Source organism: Phoca vitulina, unplaced genomic scaffold (genome assembly GCF_004348235.1).
Source record: "Phoca vitulina isolate PV1807 unplaced genomic scaffold, GSC_HSeal_1.0 scaffold11, whole genome shotgun sequence".
Classification (NCBI taxonomy): domain Eukaryota; kingdom Metazoa; phylum Chordata; class Mammalia; order Carnivora; family Phocidae; genus Phoca; species Phoca vitulina.
Genome location: NW_022589714.1, coordinates 23247097 through 23272997, shown reverse-complemented (window position 1 = coordinate 23272997; position 25901 = coordinate 23247097). Strand labels below are relative to the sequence as shown.

General features: G+C 33.7%; 1 protein-coding gene across 1 annotated transcript in view; it reads right to left on the bottom strand.

The window, feature by feature from the left end:
• The window catches only part of LOC116635771 (protein eyes shut homolog), a 215453-nt gene that overhangs the window by 65368 nt on the left and 124184 nt on the right, over positions 1-25901 (bottom strand). Inside the window, exons 8-10 of the mRNA XM_032410091.1 lie at positions 19674-19770; positions 19376-19483; positions 5182-5327 (exon numbers count right to left, since the gene is read on the bottom strand). Of these exons, the coding sequence (XP_032265982.1) occupies positions 5182-5327; positions 19376-19483; positions 19674-19770 (351 nt within the window). The remainder of the gene's footprint in view (positions 1-5181; positions 5328-19375; positions 19484-19673; positions 19771-25901) is intronic.

The window sequence follows — 25901 nt, the reverse complement described above, 5'->3', positions numbered from 1 at the left end:
AGACCATATTGGTCTGTTTATTTCCCCTAAGTTCCACTAACACACAATCACTTTATAGTACACTTTCATTAGAGGTTTGAAGTAATAATTCAAAGCAATTAGAAAAAACAGTTGAATTTTACATATTGTTCCCCTAAAAATGTGTTGGCTGTTTCTAACAAACAGAACTATCTGGCCCTAAGGTTCTGGTTTATCAAAATCTTGTCAAACATCTTTCCCTGATGATGATCCCTATCTCCACCTCCATTTCTTTCTAGGAAAACCAGTGAAAGGGAAAAGGCCCATCAGTAATGACATTTCAGATTTCTCCAATAAAATAGATGGCATTTGTGCTCACTCACACACAGTACAAAAATCACCAGTCAAGGACTTTTCATTCACTCAGAGTTTTCGATTAGCATTTTACTGGTTCTCTCTTAGATATTAACTGATAATCAGGGAGTATCTGATACTAAAACACACACACACACACACACACACACACACACACACACACCCCTCTAAATAAAGAGATACATAAAAAAAAGAAAATATACACAGAGGAAAAAATGAAATTTGGAAATTAAGATAATGCAAAGGCTAAAATAATTGAAAATCCTATGAATATTATTATAGAGAAAAAAGAAAAAAGAAAACTTCTTATCAATAAAAGTTAAAGGATGCCCTAAAAATATTAGACAAGAATGAGTTTTTGGAAATTAAAAATGAGAGCAAAATGTTCTTTAACAATGTAATAAAGATATTGGAAAAAACATATGTCTACCAAACTGAGCAAAAATAAAATGAAAATAAAAAAGGAAAACTGATATGGTTATAATAATATTAACAGTGACATTTTGACTAAAATTTTTTTGATGTAATCATTTTGGGAGGAAGTAGTGGGAAAAATGTGTATAAGCTGGTGAATAGAAAAGGTGATAACACAGCTAAATATTTTCTACAGGAAAAATTATTTAGATAATGTGAAAAATTGAAAAAAAATCAAGAAATAGCAGTATAAGCATGCTATTTAGAAATATGAAAGCAAATGGTTCCTGGGTGGGGCAGTTGGTTAAGCATCTAACTCTTGTTTTTGGCTCAGGTCATGATCTTGGGGTTGCAAAATCAAGCCCCAAGTCAGGTTCCATGCTCGGCACAGAGTCTGCTTGAGATTTCTCTCTCTCCCTCTCCCTCTGCTGCTCCACCCTGCTCATGGTCTTTCTCTAAAATAAATAAATAAATAAATTAATTAAAAAAAAAAAAAAGAAATATGAAAGTAAAAACCAGAAGAAATATCTAAGAATATTGAAAGAAGTTGCTTCTGGGTGCAGGTTAGTTATACTTTCACGTTTGCCCTAAAATATTATCCCCCCACTCCTCAGCCTGCTTTAAGTGAAATCATGGTTAAGTACAGGGCCTACATTACACATAAGTGTGGAAATGAAAGCATTTTGATGAATATGCAAATCCTCAAAATCTTAAACTTAGATTAGTCTTTGTACACAATGTCTGCTTTTTTCCTAGCTAGCAGACTGCTGCTAGACTTCCAGCCACAACTAAAATTCTTAGATGTTTCTCTACTTGATTTGTGATGTGATGATGAATTTTTAAATATATTTTTATATATACACTATGAAGATTCTAATATCCTCTGGAAATATCAAAGCTTCTTTATTAGTTTAACCTCTTCCCTTAATGGTCCAGGTATATAAAAATATAAAAATCTGTTACTAGGGAAATAATTTCATCTTTATAGGTTATTAAGTGTAAGTTTGGTTCTTCATCTGTCTCTCTCAATCTACCACTTTATCTATACACATAAGTATGTGTGTACCAAATGGCATGTCAATCTCAAACCAAATCAGTTTTTCCATGGCCTTCCCTGACTGCTGTTTAAGTTTCCCTCCGCAACTCCTAACCTTATTCCAGCCCCCTATAATTATTTTCCTACACAATTTTTCTCCATGGCAATTAATATAATTTGCTGTGTATCATGTTATAATGTCTCCCAGATATATCTATATTAGGGAGAGAGTAAGTATGAGTGAATTATGTTTATGGTCATAGCTTTCTAGTAGAAGTATGAGAATTCAACCCTCCAACCCGTCCAGGAAGTTGCCAGTCTCTGATACACCTGGCCTGAAATGACAGCTAAATCATCTCAGAATTGACTGTATCTACAAAGACACCTTGGCTACCCCAATTACTGCCTAGTAAATTCACCTGAAGGCTCATACTAGACCATCTAACCAGGTGCGAGACCCACTTTTACAATGGCAAGTGAGGTGGGTATTGGTAACTTTCCAATAAATCTTGAAATTAAGAAGAAAGCTCATTCCTTTTAATATGAGAAACCTACACTAATTAACCAAAAACCAAGCATAATTTGCTGAGCTCAAAATACACATTTTTCTTTGGAAAATAGGCCAAACCAATTCAGATTTAGTGACTGAAAGGAAGCCCATGGAATCGTAAGTGGGCTTCCCATTAATCAATTACATAATATATGCTTTATGAATGTATGTTTATGAGAGCATCATTCCAGAACAGCTTGAATTCCCAAAGTAAAAGTAAATAAAAAATGTTTCAGAACCCAATGAATCAATGAGAGGGAGTTAAAGATTTTTTCATCAGAGACGGAAAGGGAACATAGTTTGATTAATCGATGATTAGTTATACACCTTAATATTTATATATTATTAATGTTCATCTATTCATGAATAAATATTGAGCATGTATGATATGCTACATATAGACATGTCTCACCATCTCTACTTTGCAATCCTGATCTAATCTATCACTTAAAACTACAGCTGATCCTTGAACAACATGGTTTTGAAATGCACGGATTTTAAAAAAATAAATACAGTATTGTAAATTTATTTTCTCTTCTTTATGATTTTCTTAACATTTTCTTTTCTCTAGCTTACTTTATCATAAAAATACAGTACGTAATACATACAATATACAAAATGTGTGTTAATCAACTGTTTCTGTTATTGGTAAGGCTTCTGGTCAACAGTGGGCTATTAGTAACATTTTGGAGAGTCAAAAATTTTACATGGATTTTCTACTGCAAGGGGGTCGGCGCCCCTAACCCTCATGTTGTTCAAGGGTCAACTGTAATTCCAAAGCCTCCTGATTTCTCTCTCTGCTGCTACTGAAACTCTGCAGTCTATTCTTCAAACAGGAGTCAGAGTCTTTTAGTAAGCATGTAAGTGAGAAAAAGCCTTTTATTTTAAATCTCTCCCTCCTCAAGCGTCATTTCTTGCTTCCTTTTTAAACAAATAAAAACCTTCCTTTACTAAATTGTGCATGTTCACTCTCAGCAATATAATTTTCTCACATTCTCTCTTAAATCCACTTCAAACAGACTTCTGCACCCTCCCCTCCAGCCAAACTGCTTCCTGGACCATGTCATTAATGACATTTGCGTTGCTTCTGCAATGGTCAGAACTTAGTCCTTATTTTATTTGACCTAATAATACATTTGACACTGTTGGTTATTGTCTCTACTTGAAAGAATTTACATGGCTTTCTGCATTCCATCTGTCCTTGTTTTTCTTCCTCTATCACTGACTGCTCTTTTCAATTTCCTTTATAGGTTCTTCTTCCTCTCACGGACCCCTAAATATTGCAGTGCCCCTGGGTCAGACCTTGGTCCTTTTCCCTGTTCTATTTACATTCACTTCTTTGTGATCCTATCCAGTATTATAGTTGTATATCTGATGACTTCCCAAATTTACATTCCTGTTCCAGACTACATCGCACAGTCAACTGTGTACTCAACTTTTCCACAGGGGTGTATAATTGGCAAATCGATCTTAAAGTTTGAAACAACACTAAGCACATTAGCTTTCAATAAAAATAGAGAGGTTGTGAAAATAAATAAAAAAAAGAACATGTTAATCCTTCAAACTTTACAATGAATTTAAAATAGAACAATGTGTTACATCAAATAATTTTACAAAATGTGTTTCTCATTGATACTGAGCTCAGTATGTCATTTCCTATTTTAACAGTGTTAGTAAGCAATAAGCAGCAGAAAACAACAACATGGTGAATGGCATTGTGAGGTTGAATCTATGGTCCCAAACAAAAGTTCCAAGAATTTGGAATACGATGGGCAACATGACATTTAGAAAGGATACTGTTTTATTGCCAAAACATACTGCCTCTTACTTATGTAATGAAATCTGTAGATAAGGGTTTAATTTTTTTTTTTTTAATTTAAGCAGAGACTTTTGTGCATGCGACCATTGTTACCAAGGTAACCTTCTCTGACGCCATCTGTCAGGATTCCTCAGGAAAGACACCTGCATATTTTTTGTTCAAGCCACTTAACTTTTCCTTGCCTTCTGATCATGTATCTGATTGAAATACTTCTAATTTTTTTTAATCAGTTTTGCTTTCCAATCTTATTTCTATTTTTCTAGTGTTTTTTACTCCTGCAAGTATAGAATGTAATATTAGCTACACTTAAACTAGTTTCCCTCAGGAAAGGAATCCAAGAGATCCCAGTGGTGTAAAATTCAGACATTAATAAATTGAAACTTGAGATTTCAATACATTTTTGCTGGACTCACATAATTAATATTGGTATACAAAAATAATAAAGCTTTTTGTATTTCATAAATGCAGTTTCTCAGCAGAAGTTTAGAGGGCTAATGAATTTTCCTTTCCATAGCTTCTTGGTGATTTTTGTCTTTTAACATTTGTGTTGTGGAATAGATATTAAGACAGCTAACTCCAAATTTTATTTTTCTGCTAGAACTTTAAATTCACAATGACTCCCTGATTTCTGGCATGTAAGTATATTTAAAAGAGCTAATCTTATTACATTTTTAATGACACTTCTGTAATTGATATGACAGTATTATTTCTCTTAGATTATTCATACACTGATACTTCTTTATATTACAATATAAACATAATTCAGATACATTTCAATTCAAAAAGCATAAAAGTATAAAATACCTTGAAATATAATCCATATATTTCTTAGCTGTTAGCAAATGATAGATTAAAAAGCATAATTTTTGTTTTTATTAATTTTTTTTTTACAAAAAACAAAGAGTCTCTTGCATGTCCTGTCCTACCTGCACGTACCAGGTTATTTCAGGTTCTGGAGAGTAAATATAAGATTGCCACTTATTCACAGATAGCAATATGATGATACAGACAGAGCAGGCAGGGGTTTACCTGTATAACCAGGAGCACAGAGGCAGTTGTCTCCACCAGTTTTGCTGACACAATCTTCTCCATCTAGACAAGGTGGGATTTCACATTCACTCATATCCAACTCACACAAAGGTCCATGGTACCCTGGTTCACAATTACACACAAATCTAGAGAAAAGTAGGAAAACGAGAAATCACATGTTAACAAAAAGCATTTCATTATATACATAATTCATATGTATATATTAAATTTTAGCCTTTTATTTTATTTTATTTTTTTATTTTTTATTTTTTTAAAGATTTTATTTATTTGACAGAGAGAGACACAGCGAGAGAGGGAACACAAGCAGGGGGAGTGGGAGAGGGAGAAGCAGGCTCCCCGAGGAGCAGGGAGCCCCACGCGGGGCTCGATCCCAGGACCCTGGGATCATGACCTGAGCCGAAGGCAGACGCTTAATGACTGAGCCACCCAGGCGCCCCTAAATTTTAGCCTTTTAACTTAATTTAGATAAATGGCAATATTTTCTCTTCATTTTTTTTTCCCTTGGAGAAAATATAATTCACCTTTGTTGGTTCACAGCCTCGAAAGTTCCCCAGGTGAAATTTGAAACTGGTCCCCACTGATGCAAGGCAAGGAGAGCCAGAAGAAAGAGACAAGCCACTCCAAATTGGTGGGGGACAGTTTTAATAAGCAAAGGAACTTGCATTCCAGGCTTGTGTTGGGCACCCGCAAGACAAGTAGATCTTCACACCACTCCCCAAATCTTAAAAGTTTATATAAAGGCATTAATGAGGTTGTCATGTATACAGTCCAGATGACACCAATAACGCATTACTCTCTTAAGACTCTGTCACTGAAGTGGTTCCTAATTGGAAATAGTAGACAGAACATACATTCCAAGGACAAGAGAGAGAGTGAGGTGCCTCCTAACTGCCAGGATCCAGTTTGCAGATCAACACGAGGTCACGTCCTCTCAATGACTTCTTTAACGACCCTCTAGATATTTTTCCCCTTGAATGTTCTTTTTGTGAGAATTTTTTTAAATGAATGTATTTGAATAAATAATTAATATAACTTTGATAACTACTATTGAGCTTAATTGTGTACTGTATATTTTATTATAATATAAATATAAATCTTTAACTATCTCCCTATGTTAAAAATTGAAGATTACCCTGTCCATGGATTGAATGATGTTTCCGATATGGAATCCCTTCTGGTTAAATTAAAAAGATCATTTTAGCAAAAACAACCTTATTACTGCTTAATTATATTGACAGATGTTGGAGAAATTGGATGTAATTCAATGATTTGATGTCAGGTTCAAAGTATCATGCACTTAATAGAGGAAGTGACTCCCAAGAGCCTTGCCTTTGAGAATGGTTTCCAGATATTTCAACTGAACTTCCTTTCAATATCCAACTCTCCCCTCTTTATCTTAAACATCAGCCTCTGATGAATCTGAGTTACTAAGTTCAGATATGTCTCTGGACTTTAACTTGGAAATGTTTCTTGCTCCTATGTGGATTTCTTTTTATTGATTCAGATCCTGTCTCAAAGGGCCCTTGATTCTTTCCTTTATAGTCTATGCTATAGCAACAATCTATATAACTATGTGTGGCAGAATTACCCTGAATTTATTTTTAGTCTATTCCTCGATATTGTGCTGGACATGTTTTTATCTCAGCATCTAGTCAGTCTGTATCTATTTTCCAGAAGATAGAAGACCAATTCTCCTGAGATGGAATTGTGACTAGTTTTAGTTATATATATGTAAAACAACATGAGTAAAATAACAACCAAATAATCAATGACAAGCCAATAAATAATGCTAAGAAGAGAAAGCAATAATTTAATCTTTGTTTCTGCATTCATAGAAAAATATTAATGAAAACATAAAACTAATTTCCATAGATAAAATTAAATTGAGAGAAAATGCACCTAGAAAAACAAGTTCTAAATAGTTTTTTTTCTTTCTCCTTTTGTAGAAGTCTAAATAAAACTGCTTTACCAGGTTTTCTTGTAATGCTTTTGAAACAGATTTTTATTCTGATTTTTTGAGGGAATTCTTTCTAATTAACTTTAGTTTCAACTTAATTGTAATTAGAAAAACATAACCACCGGAAATCTAACATGCCCATGCTCCTCTTTTACTCATGTACCACATATTAACTGATTGAATGCCAGATGTTAGTCCTGTACCCAGATCCAAGTGTAAATAAGGCTTCAGCTTATTTTTAAAATTCTCATAAAGAAGTTAGGGACATTCATATGTAAACATTACAGTAAATATATGCCAATTGAGAAAGGTGTGAAGTCCTACAGAAACAGAGCTGAATGTTAGAGAAGGTGACAGGAAAGGTTTTACTGGTTAGTGAATAAAGAGTGGGATTTTTGTATCAGTTGGACAGAAGGCATTAAAATTCCACGTGCAATGTCATGCTGGTGTAAAAGAGAACTGTATTTCTCAAGAGCATTCCATGTGACTAGGATCTTGACCAAAATCACTTTTTAGGGTGATCCAATTACTGATTCTTGAATTTGTGTTCAAATAGCAAAAATTTTCTCCATCTCCACTTTCTCACTAGAATCTTCCAATATAGTCCAGATAATGTAATGAATCTTTTAAATGCCTCACTAAAATCAAGATATGTTTGTTAATGATACTCTCATTGATTGCTATTGTGTATTCCCAGTGAATCGATAATTCTGAGGGATCACAGGGTAGGTGGGAGTTGGATAGTGTTTTCAGTTGTAGCACTAAAAGGTGTATGCAAGAAATAATTTTTTTTCATACTAATAGATTACATTACTACACAATATAACAGATAATGACTCTGATCTCAATTTACACATCTGTTACATGTCCTTAGGACAGTTCTATCATACTTCCAGAAATTACAAAATCTATTCTTTACTCTGTAAGGCTGAATATTAGAAATTATTTTGGGACATCTTTCCTCTCAATGATAAATTTATAATAATGATCATTGATTTTTCTCAATCTTTTATAAACAGAAATTTATTCATTAAATTTACAGAATTCTCTGTGTGTGTGTGTGCATGTGTGTGTGTCTTTCCCCTCTTTCTCTCTGTTTGAAAACCAGGAAATATCCATATCCCTTGCCTTTTGCCACCCAGATTTTGTTTTCTGTATTTACAAAAACCTTGAATCTCTGTGTCTAGTCTTTTCCAGGAGACTTAAAATATGTATGTACTCTCTCCCTTCCTTCCCCCCACCTCCTTTTCTCTCTTCCCTGCCCTTGCTCCCCACAGCTCCTCTTCTTCTCAAATAGGAGAGGTAGGCAAGGACAGCACATTCTCAACTTGTTCTCTCTGTACCTACCGTGGCCCTTCAAACCGTTAAAAAATCAAAGTGCATAAGGTATGTCTGAAAGGAACCTCACCAGATTCTTCCTCCTACTGGCCTCCAGCTAAGACAATTCCTTCAGCTTTGGTGTATTTTCCCTTCCATTATTAGCTGCTGAGGGCCCCATCCCTACATTATGCAGACCATGTCTACCTAGGTTATGGGGAAAAAGTAAAAGTGAACCTTGATTTTTATTAATGTCTTAAGTGACTCAGTTAATCTTATAGTAATATTGATTTGTATGTTAAAAGTCTCTAAAACATTTCTTCTCTTGATGAAACCCTATTTTAACAACTTTTAAAACACAAATATGCATATATTAAAAATATCTTGTTTCGAAGCAACAATTAAGACCATGAAATTTGTAATATATATATATATATATATATATATATATATATATATTTAAAGATTTTACTTATTTATTTGACAGAAAAAGACACAGCGAGAGAGGGAACACAAGCAGGGGATGTGGGAGAGGGAGAAGCAGGCCTCCCGCAGAGCAGGGAGCCCGATGCAGGGCTTGATCCCAGGACCCTGGGATCGTGACCTGAGCCGAAGGCAGACACTTAAAGACTGAGCCACCCAGGCGTCCCTGTAATATATTTTGATAAAATGGAAATTTCTAATTTAAATTCAAAGCTTTATTTCAAAAGTTTTAGTGGAATTAAATAGTTTGTCAAGGTATTGAACATTTTTTGTTCAAATTTCCTTTAATTTGATAGTGACCTAAAATTTTCCAGATAGGTTTTCAAGATACTTTTCCAAAACCAAAATACATTTTAACAGGTGACTTCTAAAGAAAATTCAGTACATTGAAAAAAAGTAGAGGTAAAGAAGAGTAACTTTGTTTTACATAAAGTGATATTGCCATAATGAAAGGGGAGGGAAAAATGCAAGATAATCACAGGGACTTGTAGCTCCAAAATGAGGCCCTGCTTTACATTATTCTTAAAATTATTCTTTTATCTTCTTCTTATCTTATTTCAGATGAGAAAGAAGTTAATTAGTAGAGAAATTGTTTTTATGCTTCTAGGAAGCTGAGTTATTTTAAAATATACCATTATATTGATTAAATCATATTATAAGATCCAATATATAAATCTTTAATGAGAGTTTTAATTTAATCTTTTATGAGAGTTTTAATTTTAAAATGTACTTGCAGTATTAAAATTTCATATATATTTCTTCCAAAAGATCATTTTATAAAAACCTAGAGTCCAAAACACAAAAATAAAACAACAAACTGCTGCAGGAGAAACTTTATGATTAGAACATGTTAGCCTATGTTACAGCTATTCAAATTTTGAGATAATTTATAATACATTTTAAAGTAATTTCTACCTCTTTCTTGTAATTCTATACTGCATTCCTGAACCATAGTTCTTTATAATAATGACATTTCTTAATCAAAAAGTGAACAATCTATTTTTATTAGTGACATGGGTAAGGATTTTCACACTAAAATTTCATGAAAAAGTTAAAGTTCAATAAACCCTTTAGATAATATTTAAAAATTTTAATCAGTTATAAGATATGTAAAATTCACCATCTGTTCTTTTATAATTTTTAATGGATAAAAGCATATTTAAGTATACAAACATACATAATGAAAAGTAAATACAATACTTGTAAAATTTGCACATGGAAAAACTACCAAATTTAATATTAATCTAAGAGAATATTGAACATGCTATGTTCATACATCTTTAAGATGGTGTACTTTAAGGTGCTATAAATTCTGTGTATCTCAAGCAAAAAGAAGAAGAAAAAGTAAACCAACTTTTTTCTACCCAATATATTTGCTCCACAGAGTGATTATCTTTAAAATAGTCTTTATATGTCATTATTATAATTTTACTACACATGGGTGTGGAAACAATGGGGTTATGGAAAAGTGTTCAGTAGAATATAAATCATTTGGATTAATAACTGGTTTCTAGGCAAACAATTTACAGAAGAATGTACAGATTTTTGTCTCTTAGTTAAATGTACATTAACCAGCCATTTTCGACTTTGTAATGGTAAAGAACTGCTAAACTCATGAACATCACACACCAATTGGTCACAATATTCTTGTTGATAATGATTTGTGTGTGATAATCACAGCCCTTTGGAAATTTTTCTTCTATATTCTTTGAATGAACCAGACACTGTTATTGTAATTGTTCTGGTAAATTCTTGCCTTATCTGTAAATTTTTCATAGTTCAATATTATTGTCAGTGATCTAAGTAAACTGATAACTGTGACTTATAAAGACATTAGTTCTATTGGATAACATATGCTATCAAATGTCAGAAAATGTCAATTGTAGTGTCCAGTTTTGCAATGGTTTGTAATTGATCTGGGCCTGTTATCCGTATGCTGTCATATCTCAAGCAATTCATCTTTAAATACTGTCATTAGGATTAAGTATTAATTATTGCAGACCCCAGTTTCAATAACCAAAGTAGAGAGTGGAACAGATTAAAAACATAGATGTAATAATAAGTACATTATATAATAATTACTATTTTTAATATTTTTCTCATGTGTCTATAGTTTAATTTGTACTGAACATACACGAATTGGTTTTAAATGAATTGTTAGATTATTTCAAAGATTTTTAATGGTAAGTTAATATCAATATGCTAAAAACACATAAAAAAGTACTTTATATCAAAAAATATATTCTTGGAAAACAGATAGGATACGAAAATGTGATTACTTATATTTCAGCTGTTGATTTTTTTGTCTTTGAAAGATTTTAATGCATTGAAAATGGATTTTATTATAACAATTTAAACAGAGTAATTTTCTGAGAATAGAATAATCAACATCCATATACCCATCATCCGTATTTAACACATCTCAATGTTTTTCCATGTTGCTGAATAATTTTAAGGAAAATGTATAAAACATATATATGAAAACCCTTTGTATACATCAAGATTCATTTTTCATCCCTTTCTACTGGGAGGAAATCACTATTCTTAGATTGATGTGCATTCTTCAAAATATGTTTTAAAATTTCAGTAAATATTATATTAATGTCTCCAAAATGAAATAATTATGTACAAATTTAATAATATATGTACATGATTCATATGAGAAAAGTACAAAACTGATGAATGAAATCAAAGAAAAATTAAATGTAGAGATACTACATGTTTATGGATAGAGGGACTATACTGTCAACATGTCAGTTCTGCCCAACATAATCTCTAGATTCAATGAAATCCCAATCAAAATCCTAGCAAGTTATTATGTGGATATTAATAAAACAATTCTAAAGATTACAGGGAGAAGCAAAAGACTCAGAATTCAATGTTGGAGAACAAAGTTGAAGGACTGACACTGCCTGACTTTAAGACTTACTATAAACCTACAGTAATCAAGATAGTGTGGTATTATCAAAAGAATAAACAAATAGATCAATGGAACAGAATAGGGAGCTCAGAAATATACCCACATAAATACTGTCAACTGATCTTTGACAAAGAGGCAAAGGCAATTCAATGGAGAAATGTTTTTTCAACATATGGTGTTAGAACAACTGGACATCCACATTGAAAATTTAAAAAAATCTAGACACACACCTTAAACTCCTTGTATAAATTAACTCAAAATGGATAAAATACTCAATGAAAAATGCAAAATTATAAGAACTCCTCGAAGAAAGGAGAAAATCTTGATTATGTTGGGTGTGGTTGTTTTTTAGATATGACACCAGGGTATGATCCATGAAAGAAAGAATTGATAAAGATGGGCTTAATTCAAATTAAAATTTCTGTTCTGTGAAAGACGATGTCAGAGAATGACAAGAAAAAGCCACAGACTGGAAGAAGAAATTTGCAAAAGACAAAGGATTATTATCCAAAATATAGAAATACTAAAAATTCAATAATAAGAAAACAAACAATCCAATTTTAAAAATGGGCCCATGAACCATTCGAGACGATGGACTCTGAAAAACAAACTGAGGGTTCTAGAGGGGAGAGGGGTGGGAGGATGGGTTAGCCTGGTGGGTATTAAAGAGGGCACGTTCTGCATGGAGCACTGGGTGTTATACACAAACAATGAATCATGGAACACTACATCCAAAACTAATGATGTAATGTATGGTGATTAACATAACAATAAAAAATTAAAAAAAAAAAGGGCCCATGATCTCAACAGATACTTCACCAAAGAAGACCTACTGATGTCAAATAAGCATATGAAAAGATGCTCCACATCATATGCCTTGAGGTAAATGCAAATCAAAACAACGAGATACCACCACACACCTTTTAGAATAGCCCAAATCCAGAACACTGACAATACCAAATGCTCATAAGAATGTGAAGCAACAGGAGTTCTTTTTTTTTTTTTTTTTTTTTTAAGATTTTATTTATTTGAGAGAGAGAGAGAGCACAAGCCGTGGGGAGAAGCAGAGGGAGAAAGAGAAGCAGACTCACCACTGAGCAGGGAGCCTGATCCTAGGACCCTGAGACCACAACTAAGCCCAAAGCAGATGCTTGACCTTCTGAGCCACCCAGGCACCCCAGCAGGAGCTCTTGTTCACTGGTGGTGGGAATGCAAAATGGTCAAAGCATTTTGCAAAAATGCAAAAAAAGCAGCCAATTTAGAAAATGGTTTGGCAGCTTCTTACATAATATTTTACTAAATAATATGTTATATATATTATTCTGATACTTTCTTTTCATTCAATCATGTATTTCAATAAACACTCAAATATATTTCTATTGTTTTATTCATAATACATAATAGTTTATGTATTATGTTTATTATATCATATTTTTGTTTATTTATTTAGATTTTTTCTAAATTTTCACCATTGTAAACATACCACAAATGTATTAACTTGTGCATATCTCCTTGTACTTATATTCAAGATTTTCTCTAGAATGAGATTTATGATAATTTCCCCCAAATAGCTTTTCATCCTCCCATGAGCAGCAGATGAGATTCACCTTAGAAAGACGTAAAATATCTCATTTTATTTCAGGTTTCCTAATTATTTGTTTACTAATCATTTATTTTTCTTCTTCTTAAATTGGTTCTTCATGTTCTTTGCCTATGTTTTGTTATGTTCTCTTTTTAATTTTTTTTAAAGATTTTATCTATTTATTTGGCAGAGAGAGCTAGAGAGAGCATAAGCAAGGGGGAGCAGCAGAGGCAGAGAGAGAAGCAGACTCCCCACTGAGCAGAGAGCCTGATATGGGGCTGGATCCCAGGGCCCTGAGATCATGACCTGAGCCGAAGGCAGACACTTAATGACTGAGCCACCCAGGCGCCCCTTGTTATGCCCTCTTAAGTTTAAACTGATTTTAGCCAACACTTAGTTCTGTTTACTGTGGGCTTCTACTCAGTTATCACTAACAGCTTATTGCCTCAAACACAAACCACAGGAAGCTTGTGAGGCTCTGTCCAAGTACAGATTTAAAAGAGAAAAGGCTGCTATGTTGATGGTATTTTTTAAATAACTTTATTTTTTAGATTAATTTAAAGTTCACAGCAAAATTAAGCAAAAGTACAAAGTTCCCATATAGTCCCTGCCCCTTATATTCAAAACTTCCCCCACTATCAACATTCTCCACCACTGTAACATTGTATTACAATTGATGAACCTACACTAACATACCATTATCATTCAAAGTCCATAGTTTATATTAGGGTTCACTCTTAGTGTTGTACATTCTATGGGTTTTGACAAATGTATAATGGCATGCGTCCATCATTATAATATCATACATAATAGCTTCACTGCCTTAAATATCCTTTGAGATCCACCTATTTTTCCCTCCTTATTCTCTAATTCCTGGAAACCACAATCTCTTTATTGTCTCCAATGTTTTGCCTTTTCCAAATTGTTATACAGTTGGGATCATACTCTATATAAGCTTTTATAGATTGGTTTCTTTTACTTAGTAATATGCATCTATGATTCCTCCACATGTCTTCATGGTCTGATAGCTTTTTTTTTTTTTTTTTTGTGCTGAATAATTTTCCATTGTCTGAACATACCACAACTTATTTTTCCATTCACTTACTGATGGTCATCTTGGTTGCTTCCAGGTGTTGGCAATTATGAATAAAGCTTCTATAAACAACTGGGTGTTAGTGTTTGAGTGGACGTAAGTTTTAACTCATTTGTGTAAATACCAAGTACTGTGATTTTGGGATCATATTGTAAGTTTTGCAAGAATCTGCCAAATTCCAAAGTAGCTGCCATTTCTTTTTTATCCAGAGGGAAATCACCTTGGGGGTCCAAATATTTCCTGTTTATTATACAATCATCTTCAAAGGATGTCTCTGAATAGTCACCTCCATTTCCTTTCTTACATTTCTAGTTTCTGGGGAGGGCCTCTGGAAAAAGATGATGGCACCAGGTGGATTCAACACTAATCAGGTGGTCAAAAGTCAATCCAGAAACCTCCAACATCTATTTCTTAACAGGAAGAAGCTGGTTCAGTCACGGTTCACTCAGTGTATTGTATTGTTTTTCCTCTACATGAGCCGAGCTTGAGGATAAATATTTACAAAAACTCTTCATGTTGGTTGCCAGATTTTTCACCATTAGTATTTGGTTATTTTCCATCAAGCTTTTTAGGATAATCTCAGTTTGAGAAACACTTTGATGTCATCAGCTAGATTGAAGAGTCAACATCAACTTTATAATCAATTCAGCTCTCTGTAAATGAACTCATAGTTCTTGTGTTCATGAATGTACCATGAGAGTTCTCTTTTAAGCAGAGGGCATTTTGGCTGACTTCCTCCTCAAACTCTTTGAGATCTCATACGGAACTTGGAAAACTGGTCTTTAGAAGCCATATAATTAACTTGTGTTAAATACCTTCATTTACATTTGTAGAATCATTTTGATTCTACTATTCATTTCATTCTAGTCTCTGACTCAGAGCTATCTCCTAAGTCCCATGCAGGGCAAATTAGGAATGCCAGGCAGTTAATGCCCCATGCTTCAGTCTGCATGTTTCCTGTGAGCTTATTTTCCAGTTACTAATCCTACCTTTGGTTTGGTTGATAGCATTTTTTATCTTAATTCTTTACCACTCTTCTTCCTAGCCACAGCTTCATCATGGGAAGAGTGTTTGCCCCACACTTTCAGGCATGGTTACAATTATTTTTTTGCACAGTGATCTATAGGTAAGGATGAAGGGCACTATTTCAGAGCCTAGGGCTTAATAGAGTTTACCTGTTTTTTGCTTGTTCTCTTGAACTTCTCACATGTGAGCATGTGAGAACATGCTAGTCCAATAAAAATGAAAGAAACTTGGAGCACAACTATTTCAGCTGACTTAATAGACTGTGAAACACTTCTCCCTGCTCAGCTATGTCCCAGAGAAACTTAGACGAATCCAGCCTATATTAGAGCCAAATACCAGTAAACCACAGATGTGAAAATATTAATAAATAATAACTATTTTAACCACTGAGTTTCCAGTTTCTGCTAACCAACAACAGCAAACCAGTACAGCCTGTACAGTAACTTTGAAGGCGTTCATATCCCCTGTAGAAAAGGATAAACATGGCAAAGGGACTTAAATCTCTGAAATTCACTTTAATCTCCATTACTGATAGAGGCTAAACCTCTCTTGTTTCTTTGGAATCTGTGCTTCTTTGCACACAATCCTTCCTCTAAATATGCTGAAGGAGTTGACTTATAAAATGTTGCCAGTTTTCCCTGGCCCACTCCCCAACATTTCTTATTGGTTCCAGCCCATAAAAAGGGTTAGATTCCAACTTTGCTGATGAGAGATGGAAACACTTAACTGGGAACAGCTAGCCTATACCCTAGAAGAGCTGCATAACCCCACCAATCTGTATTGTCACAAAGTTGGGGAGCATGTGTGGGATTGACCCTAAGGTAGACCAAAGGAGAATAAATATAAAACTTAAATGAGTTAAACTTATTGACATGGATGGAGAGAGAAGATTCAATGTGCTAATATTAGCATCTGGGTATGGTGTTAAATTAGTTAATAAAAAACAGGACTTAATTCCAGCTTAGATTGGTGAAGTAGAAGTTCCAGAGTATTCTTGGTATATATTAGAAGGAACTTTTCATAGGCTTATTGTTATGGAAATGTTGGAATGGATCTATCATGAGTAAGCTGTTCAGTTACCCCTTAATTTCTATCCCAAGAGAATACAGGAGGGTATTCCTATCTCCTAGGAAGAAATTCCATTCACCCAGGAGGACATCCCATTCACCAAGATCAAGAACAGGGTTTGTGAAGGGGCACTAGTGTCTTGATAAACTCTGGGGTGATTGTCCTTTATAGGCTGGAGATAATGTGAGATGCTACAGTAAAACTGGGTTCTCTGATATAAATTAGAATAATGGGATCCAAGAATGGATAAAAACAGTTGGATATTGACTATCAGATTAAAAATTGAGCAAATAATTCAGAGAAACAAAAGGTGATTGGTGGATTGGTTTAGATAGCCTTGACAGTGGCTAATCAGTGATGAGTTTCTAGAAATAAAATACATGGGCAATCCGCAATGGTGCTATTCACATATATAGAATTAAGAATATAGGTCTGCAGGACAGACACACCATTCAATTTGCTTTTGTAGGGATTCCTAGCATCTTACACAATTTCAGGCTTATGCTATGTCATGGACTTAGTGCCTCAACTGAAGGATAGTAGGTCCTTTTGAAGCAGGATCTTGACATATAGTCACAGGTGTTCCATGTATCTTCCTGAAGCCTTCCTCAGAGGGTTCTGAGGCCATTTACCACTATCAGTGCTCACTGATGAAAGAATGATATTCAGGCCTTTTAGGAGTTTTTAGATAATGACCCTGAACTCATGCTTATCTTTGAAATACCACTGTTCCATCAGTAGAAGTGCACAATTATTTAGGTCTGGTAGCTGGATCATAAATCCATCTTCTGTTGTTTTGTTTTCCTCCACAGTCCCTGAATATGAGATTTCTTGCCTTACCAGTATTGAAATATTTCAAAGGTAACTAACTAAGATTTATGGTACTGGCACATGGATGGCTAATTGAACTAAGGAAACAGAATAGAGGCAAAGAAATAGACATATTCGTATATGGGGACTTGTTCTGCAACCAAGAAGGCATTGCAGATCAGGCCAAGCAGTAAGTAACAAATGAAGTTATTCAATACATATAGCAGGCACAGTTGGTTAATTATATGCAAAAATTAACTTAAAATTCCTATCTCATAACACACGCACACACACACACACACCCACGCGTGCACAGGCGCACAACTTCCAAATAAATTGATTTAAATATGAAGGGTGAAACTTTAAATATTTTAAAAGGAAATATAAGCAACATTCTTTTGCCCTAGAATAAACTTTTTAAAAAATACTGAACCACTCTTGAATCCCTGGAATAAATCCTACTTGATTATGGTGAATGTTTCTTTTTAAAATATTACTGGATTGAGCTGCTAATTTTAATGTATTATTGGATTGAGTTGCTGGTGAGGATTTTTGTAACTATGTTCATTAGAGACACTGACCTGTAATTTTCTTTTTTTTGTGTTGTCTTTATCTGGTTTTGTTATCAGGGTAATGCTGGCCTCATAGAATGCATTTGGAAGTTTTCCTTTCTCTGCTATTTTTTGAAAAAGTTTGATAAGAATAGCTATTGGCTCTTCCTTAAGTAGAGTAAATGTTTTAAACAAGATAAAAAAGGCAAGCCATAAGCAAATTGATTAATTTGGTTACATTAAAATTAAAGTTTAGCACTCAAAACTTATCACAGAGAAGGTAAAATGTCAAGCCACAATCAACAGAAGATATTTTCAGTAAATATGATTAGTGAAAGCAGTAATAATCAAAATATATAAAGATTCTTACAAATCAATGAGAAGAAAACATAAATGGGAAGATGCCATAAATAGGCATTTCTAAAAAAGAAAAATTAAATATTTTAAAATGGATGAAGAAGTGCTTAAACTCATAAGTTATGATGGGAATACAGAAAAATAAAAACAAAAAAAACAAGGATATATAATTTTACACACAGCAGATAAGCCCAAATGGAATATCTAAGAATGCAAACAGGGACACTTACTCACTTTCATTAAGAGTGTGAATATTCCATTTTCAAATGAAATGGAAAAAAATGATACAATACATGTGAAAACATCTACCTAGTGATCCAACTATTCCATTTCTAAGTATGGAATCGAAGGTAACATTAGTATTTGTGTATTTAGAGAAATATTTGAAAACCTTAATATCTCTAAGAAAGAAGAGTCAAATAATCCAGATACCTATGATCAGAAGACTGATAAATAAATGTTGACACATATTTAAAGGGAATATTGTACAACAGTTAAAAATGAGCAACAGATACATGCATTAATGCAGAAATGTCATGTTCAACATAATGAATTGTTTCTGAAGACTACTCACAATATTTCAGTTATATTAAATGCAAACTAAGTGTTTTGTTGAGGCAGGCATATAAATAGTTAATACTATATATTAAAGGCAAGGGGATGGGTCAAATAGGTGATAGGGATTAAGGAGTGCACTTGTGATGAGCATCAGGTGTTGTATGGAAGTGTTGAATCACTATATCGTACACCTGAAACTAATATTATGTTGTGCTGACTGAAATTTAAATAAATAAATAAATAAAAACATAAAATAAAATCTTGGTTCAACAACAACAAAAAAATTTGGGACATTCAATACAATTGGGTGGAAAAGTAGAGGAATACTTGGGGATGAGCACAAGGATATAGGGGATGTTCTGCTTAAGTTGAGTATGGGTACATATATGTTCATTTTGTTATTTAAATATCATATATAAAGTAATTGATTAAGTAAAATATAGCCTCTAACCTGTTTGTTAGATCCACACAGGTTCCATTATTTTTGCAAGGTCTAGAAGAACACTCATTTGTTTCAAGTTCACATAGAGGTCCAGAAAACCCAGGTCTGCAAACACATCTTTTAAACAAGAAATTTAATAGCTCCATTAATATAAACATATAAAGTCAAAGCTTCAAATAATTGTAGCATAGCAAATTGTTAATAACCAGAAATTTGTTCAATTTGTCAACTGAAATTCTAAACATGGATATATTTAGATACAACATGATGCATAAACTTTTATCTAGTTATTTTTTGGTTTCTCTACCTGAAATTGTTGGCCCCATCTTCACAGTCACCATGATTCTGACAGGGAAGGGAGAAGCACTCATTCACATTAATTTCACAACGTTCACCCTCAAATCCTGCAAGGAGAGATGAGATGGATATAGATGAGCAATCCTCACTTTAGAGTGTGAAAATCAGTCAGTGGTAAAGAGTCTGGAGAATATGCTCTTAGCGGAAGCTTAGGAAAAAAAAGAAAAAGAAAGAAAACACCTCATCTCTGGCTTCTCACACAACTCTATTTCACATAATATATGAATAAAGTTATGCTAGTTTCAATTTAATGAGTTCAAATGTTATTAAATCCTTTGGGAAAATAGGGTGTTGCAAATGTTTCTGTTGTCTTAAGGTATTTAAATGTTTGAACAAGAATAAATGAAACAATCTGGAAAGCAAATGAATTAATGTGAACGGTCAATCTTAAAGTAAAATTGAGCTTCAGTGATCAAATTTATACAAGGCAGTTAGCAGATGAGGCAAATTATTTAATTACTTTCCATATCCAAGTGATTCAAAGAAAACAAATTATTTTGATTCATAGCGACATAATCAGTCATCCATTTAAACACATGCCAGTTATATTTTTTAAAAAAACCCAAAGAACATGAAAAAAAATTACACAGACTTAATGAGAGCATTGTAATTATTTCAACAGATTTGTGTCAGAAAAAAATCAGCATATCACTTTTTAAAATACATTAAATATTTTTTATGATGACAATTTAAACATTTCCATGATCGTATATTAACTAGATAAAATATATTCTTTTTTTAATTTTATTTTATTATGTTATGTTAATCACCAAACATTACATCATTAGTTTTGGATGTAGTGTTCCATGATTCATTGTTTGCATGTAACACCCAGTGCTCCATTCAATACATGCCCTCTTTAATACCCATCACCAGGCTAACCCATCCCCCTAACCCCCTCCCCTCTAGAATCCTCAGTTTGTTTCTCAGAGTCCATAGTCTCTCATGGTTCGTCTCCCCCTCCAAATCCCCCCCTTTATTTTTCCCTTCCTACTATCTTCTTCTTCTTCTTCTTTTTTTTAACATATAATGTATTATTTGTTTCAGAGGTACAGGTCTATGATTCAACAGTCTTACACAATTCACAGCACTCACCATAGCACATACCCTCTCCAATGTCTATCACCCAGCCACCCCATCCCTCCAACCCCCCACCACTCCAACAACCCTCAGTTTGTTTCCTGAGATTAGGAATTCCTCATATCAGTGAGATCATATGATAAATGTCTTTCTCTGATTGACTTATTTCGCTCAGCATAATACCCTCTAGTTCCATCCACGTCATTGCAAATGGCAAGATTTTGTGTTTTTTTGATGGCTGCATAAGATTCCATTGTGTATATATACCACATCTTCTTTATCCATTCATTGTTGATGGACAACAAAATATATTCTTACACTCATTTTTTCTTGCTAATATTTTTTTCAATACTAGTTAGAAAATGTGTAAAACAAAAGGATTTTCCTTTCTCTTACTTTTTCAGTACTATAACCAAGTACCAAATAATTGCAGTGATATTATAAATGACAATATCTACTCAGATTTTTTAGTTTGAAGAACATAAAGTCATTCAAGTTGTTCTACAAAACCTGCATTTATTATTGGCATACACATTGACTGGGATCTGAAAGAGAGGGTGATCTAGCTACACACAGATGGCCATCTTCCTTCCCTCACACCATCTCATGAAGTCTCTCCTTTCTATCTTCAAATATCTCTTCATGTTGAAAGCTTCAAGTCATTTGGAATATTGGCATGCAGATGATATAGCACAGCTTCCTTGATCTCTATTTCTATATCATGATCTTTTAGCTTCGGCATCTACTGCTAGGTGGAAAATTCTCTGTACTTCCTCACTTAGAGTCCCACTAGAAAACACAGGATTGTCCTACATTATCCATTCACACCATGCTACAAGCCACTGCCGTTCTCGGTGGTGTCTACCACCAAGTCAAGTGCCAAACCTGCTTCTACTTGGAGTTTGGGAAGCTGGTATTACGTCTTATAAAATCTGGCTACCTCTTTAGTAGGAGATAATATGGAAATCTAAAAATTACTTAACCCAAAAGAAGGCAAGAGTAAAAAGGAACAAAGTAGAGATACAAGTACTACAGAAAGTAGAAAACAAATAGCAAGACGATCCATTTAAAGCCATATACATCAATAATACATCAAATGTGGTTTTAAAGAAAATACTTCAATAAAAGGCAGAGTCAACCAGGCTAAATAAAATAACAGAATGAACTACATGATTTCTAAAGGAAATTCACTTTAAATATAGAGATAATGATGGGTTAAAAGTAGAAAGATGGAATAAAGATGCACCAAGAAACACTTATCATAAGAAATCTACAGTGACTATGTGTCTAGCAGATCAGGCAGTCTTTAGGTCAAGTCTCATTATTAATTTGTCCTATTTTTTTCTTACTCAATTATCAAAGCCTTCAATTTAAACTCTGAAGTTCCATGCTTGTAATTTCATTCATGCACTCAGTATTGTATCCTCAGCATTAAAAACAAAATTAAAGAGTTATTTCCAAGTTAAAGTGGTTCTCTTAATTTTAGGTAAGAGAGTTATAATTCCAACACCTTTCACCAATCATCAATTACCATTGCTATCATATTTAAATTATAAATGTTATAGTACAGTTATAAATAACATAATAAGCTTTTTCTTTAAATATTTGTAGGGGTTTTTTTTTGTTGTTTGTTTTGTTTTTACAAGTTAAAGATTTAGAAAGTTGGATGCATTACACCATTCCTACTTTTAGCATGACTAGCTTTCTCTGGAAGGCAGGGTATTTTGACACTAAGATGTTTCCTAGAAATGTTCTTTGAGGCACTGGGACTCAGGGGCATTGACTAGCTGGAGAAGTAGTACCAGTGTCCCCTCCTGAGTTCAGCTGGGCTGATAAATCAGAAGAACATTCAGAACCTGCAAACTCGGGAAGCTCACAGAATAACCTTGTTTTCTGTGATTTTGCCTTATTCATTTAGTTTGACATTTCTGGGATGGAGCTTTGTTACCAAGCAGCAACATATGTCAATGGGCTGAGGAAATTAGATTGCTAAAATGCAGTAGACATCAGGAGAAAAAATAAAGTAGACATGGATTGCATTTAAATTAAACCAAAGTTTTGCTGAGAAAGCTTGTGTTCGGGGGATTTAAAGGAGAAAAATGTGTACGTACTTAGTCCCAAACTACACTTTCCATAGTCCTTGGTGTTAGAAGTATTTGTTTGTGTGAAGGGTATTTGTTTTGAATATATGCAGTGACAGGTGACAGCTAAAGGTCTATCAAAACTTTAAGTATAATGAATTCATCCTATGCTACTCTCCTGTTATTTATCCCTATCTAGAATTCAGCTGACTCCATTAACTGCAATAGAGTTCTTTACACACAAATAATAGGACATTCTCAACTGGATTGGATTCTCTTGATCTTTTTCTTATAATGGCTTGCCTTTACCTTGTCGTAGAGAATGCATGCGACTGATTAATATTTTTACATCTTCCCATCCCCTAAAATATTTCTTAAGTTACTAAACTTACAGCTCATGTTTAGGAGCCAAATCAATGTAGGTTACAGGTATAATTTTTAAAATCACTTAGTATTTTCTATTTCTAAAAAAAATTCAGTTTTTATTTGATTCTCTAGAGAGGATGGCACAGAACAAAGTACATTAACAATAGTTAGATTTTCATGAAAGCTTTATGAGGAAACATTTTGTCATTCAGGTCTATACCTTGACAACTCTCACATTAGAAGTAATACCACTTGGAATAATTAGGAATGAAAGTAAATAGGGAAAAACTAGAGTAGATCTTTCATATTCATTAAGTTAGTGTTAAAGTCATACATTTTAAAATAAAAACTAAAAATATTAAAAATGAATTATTTTAAAAAGCATTAGAAAGGCATTATTTTTATTTTTTTCTTAATTAAAGAATTAATTTACCTAGATTTTAAAGCTTTATGAAAACAAAAAAAGTAAAGAGATTTCTCTCTTGGTGAGTCAGAAGTTTTTTTAAATATTGTCTTATTTTTATTTTAAAACAATGTTATACAAATGCTAGCATTCTTGAAAAATTCACCAACTATTACAAAAAAGTTGCAGATTAAATTTAAACACTATGAGGGGCGCCTGGGTGGCTCAGTCGTTAAGCGTCTGCCTTCGGCTCAGGTCATGATCCCAGAGTCCTGGGATCGAGCCCCACATCGGGCTCCCTGCTCGGTGGGAAGCCTGCTTCTCCCTCTCCCACTCCCCCTGCTTGTGTTCCCTCTCTCGCTGTATCTCTCTCTGTCAAATAAATAAATAAAATCTTTAAAAAAATAAAAAAAAATAAATAAATAAAATAAAAAAAATTTAAACACTATGAAATATGAAAAGATAGAACTAATATTTCTAATAGGCTTAATAAGTTTTTTTAACACTGATTTTAAGAAAAAATTAAAAAATGAGTATAAAAGCTCATATTTTAAAATATAACAGATTATTGACATGCTTTTTAAAGTTAATTAGCAGCAATATATATTTTCTTTGAAGAATTTCCCCAATATAAATATCTATAGCCATTTAAACCTAATAAACACATGCTACCACACAAGCACATGTTAATTGTCAAAAAGAGTAATTTTTAATTTAGATAAACTATATTGTCAAGTGACACGTTTATTTGGTGCTTGAAATTATACACCTTAGGTAATGCTGCCTTACCATCATAATAGTATATGTACTGGAGTAATAGACACATTTAAATGCAACTGCTTTCCTCTGGTACTACTACAAATCCATCAAGCTTAGAATCCCAATTGTAAATCAATAGCACATGTAAATGGTCTGATTCTTCCTTCCACTAAGACATTTTACAAGTACTCTCTTTGCCACATTTTAATCCTTTGTAAAGTGTCATTTAAAAAACTTTTGCTCCTTTCACCTTGGAGACATATGGATGAAGTGGCTACATTTGGAAACTAAGCCCTTTAAATTAAATTGAAAGTGATGTTCTTGCCTGTAAACTGAGATGTAATTCAGAGTGGAAAGATAAAGAAGCTTTCCTAAAGAGAATAGTAGAAAATAAATATATTTTCAGCATAAAATGATTTTAGATCTCTCACTATATACACACACATGCTAGTAACAGAGACCTGACTGCACGCTATACACGCATCCACTTGCATTTTATCAAAAGTCCTCTCTACCTCTGTAAACCTCGTATCATTCTTATATTTCTTATATATTCTTTTTTTTTTTTTTTTTAAGATTTTATTTATTTATTTGACAGAGAGAGACACAGCGAGAGAGGGAACACAAGCAGGAGGAGTGGGAGAGAGAGAGAAGCAGGCTTCCCGCGGAGCAGGGAGCCCGATGTGGGGCTCGACTGAGCCACCCAGGCGCCCCTCTTATATATTCTTATATTTCTACCAGCCTGCAAGTTGAACACAGTTTATTCAACCTCTTGTACTTAATTAGCTCCTTCCCTTTACTGTACACATTAGATATTACTCTTTTGATCACATACACTATGAACAAAAATATTAACTTATACAAGGGATGGCATTTATTGGTAGCCTAGCTGGGAAGGATACCTGGCAGTTTTCAGAATTTAAGAATGAACCATAGTAACTACCAGGACGAGTTCTTTCACAAATACTTCTTTCCTACTGCATTCAGATCTCCTTGTGAAGGGAACATGGTGTTGGCTGTACCAACTGAAAAACTCTAGCAAAAAGAGAAAGCTTTTTCTCTTATCATCAATTCCAAGGAAAAGCTCTGAATGCCAATATTCCAGTCCTATGCAGACATGGATGGAGTTTTCTATCTGTCTTAGCTTGAGGCTTCCAAAATAAGAATATGAGGTAATAATATGCACAAGTAGCTTATTTGAGAGGTGGTCCTGGAAATTATTGCAAAGGAGTAGAGAAATAAAATAGGGGAGAGAGGGGCTTAATGAGCAGGTAATTACTGTGGGCAATGAAAGTTCCAAGGCTGCTGGGGATCCTCTTAGAAATCATGTGGAACATAACTGAGAGTTGTCACTACATAAGAAAGGTGGGGTATGCATCCTCAAAGTAAGAGAGAGTTCTTACTATGTTGTACTTTAATGGTTAGTTAACTTATGTGTCGATCCTTGAACTTTAAATGCCTTGAGAGTGTGTCTTTGCCATGTTTAATT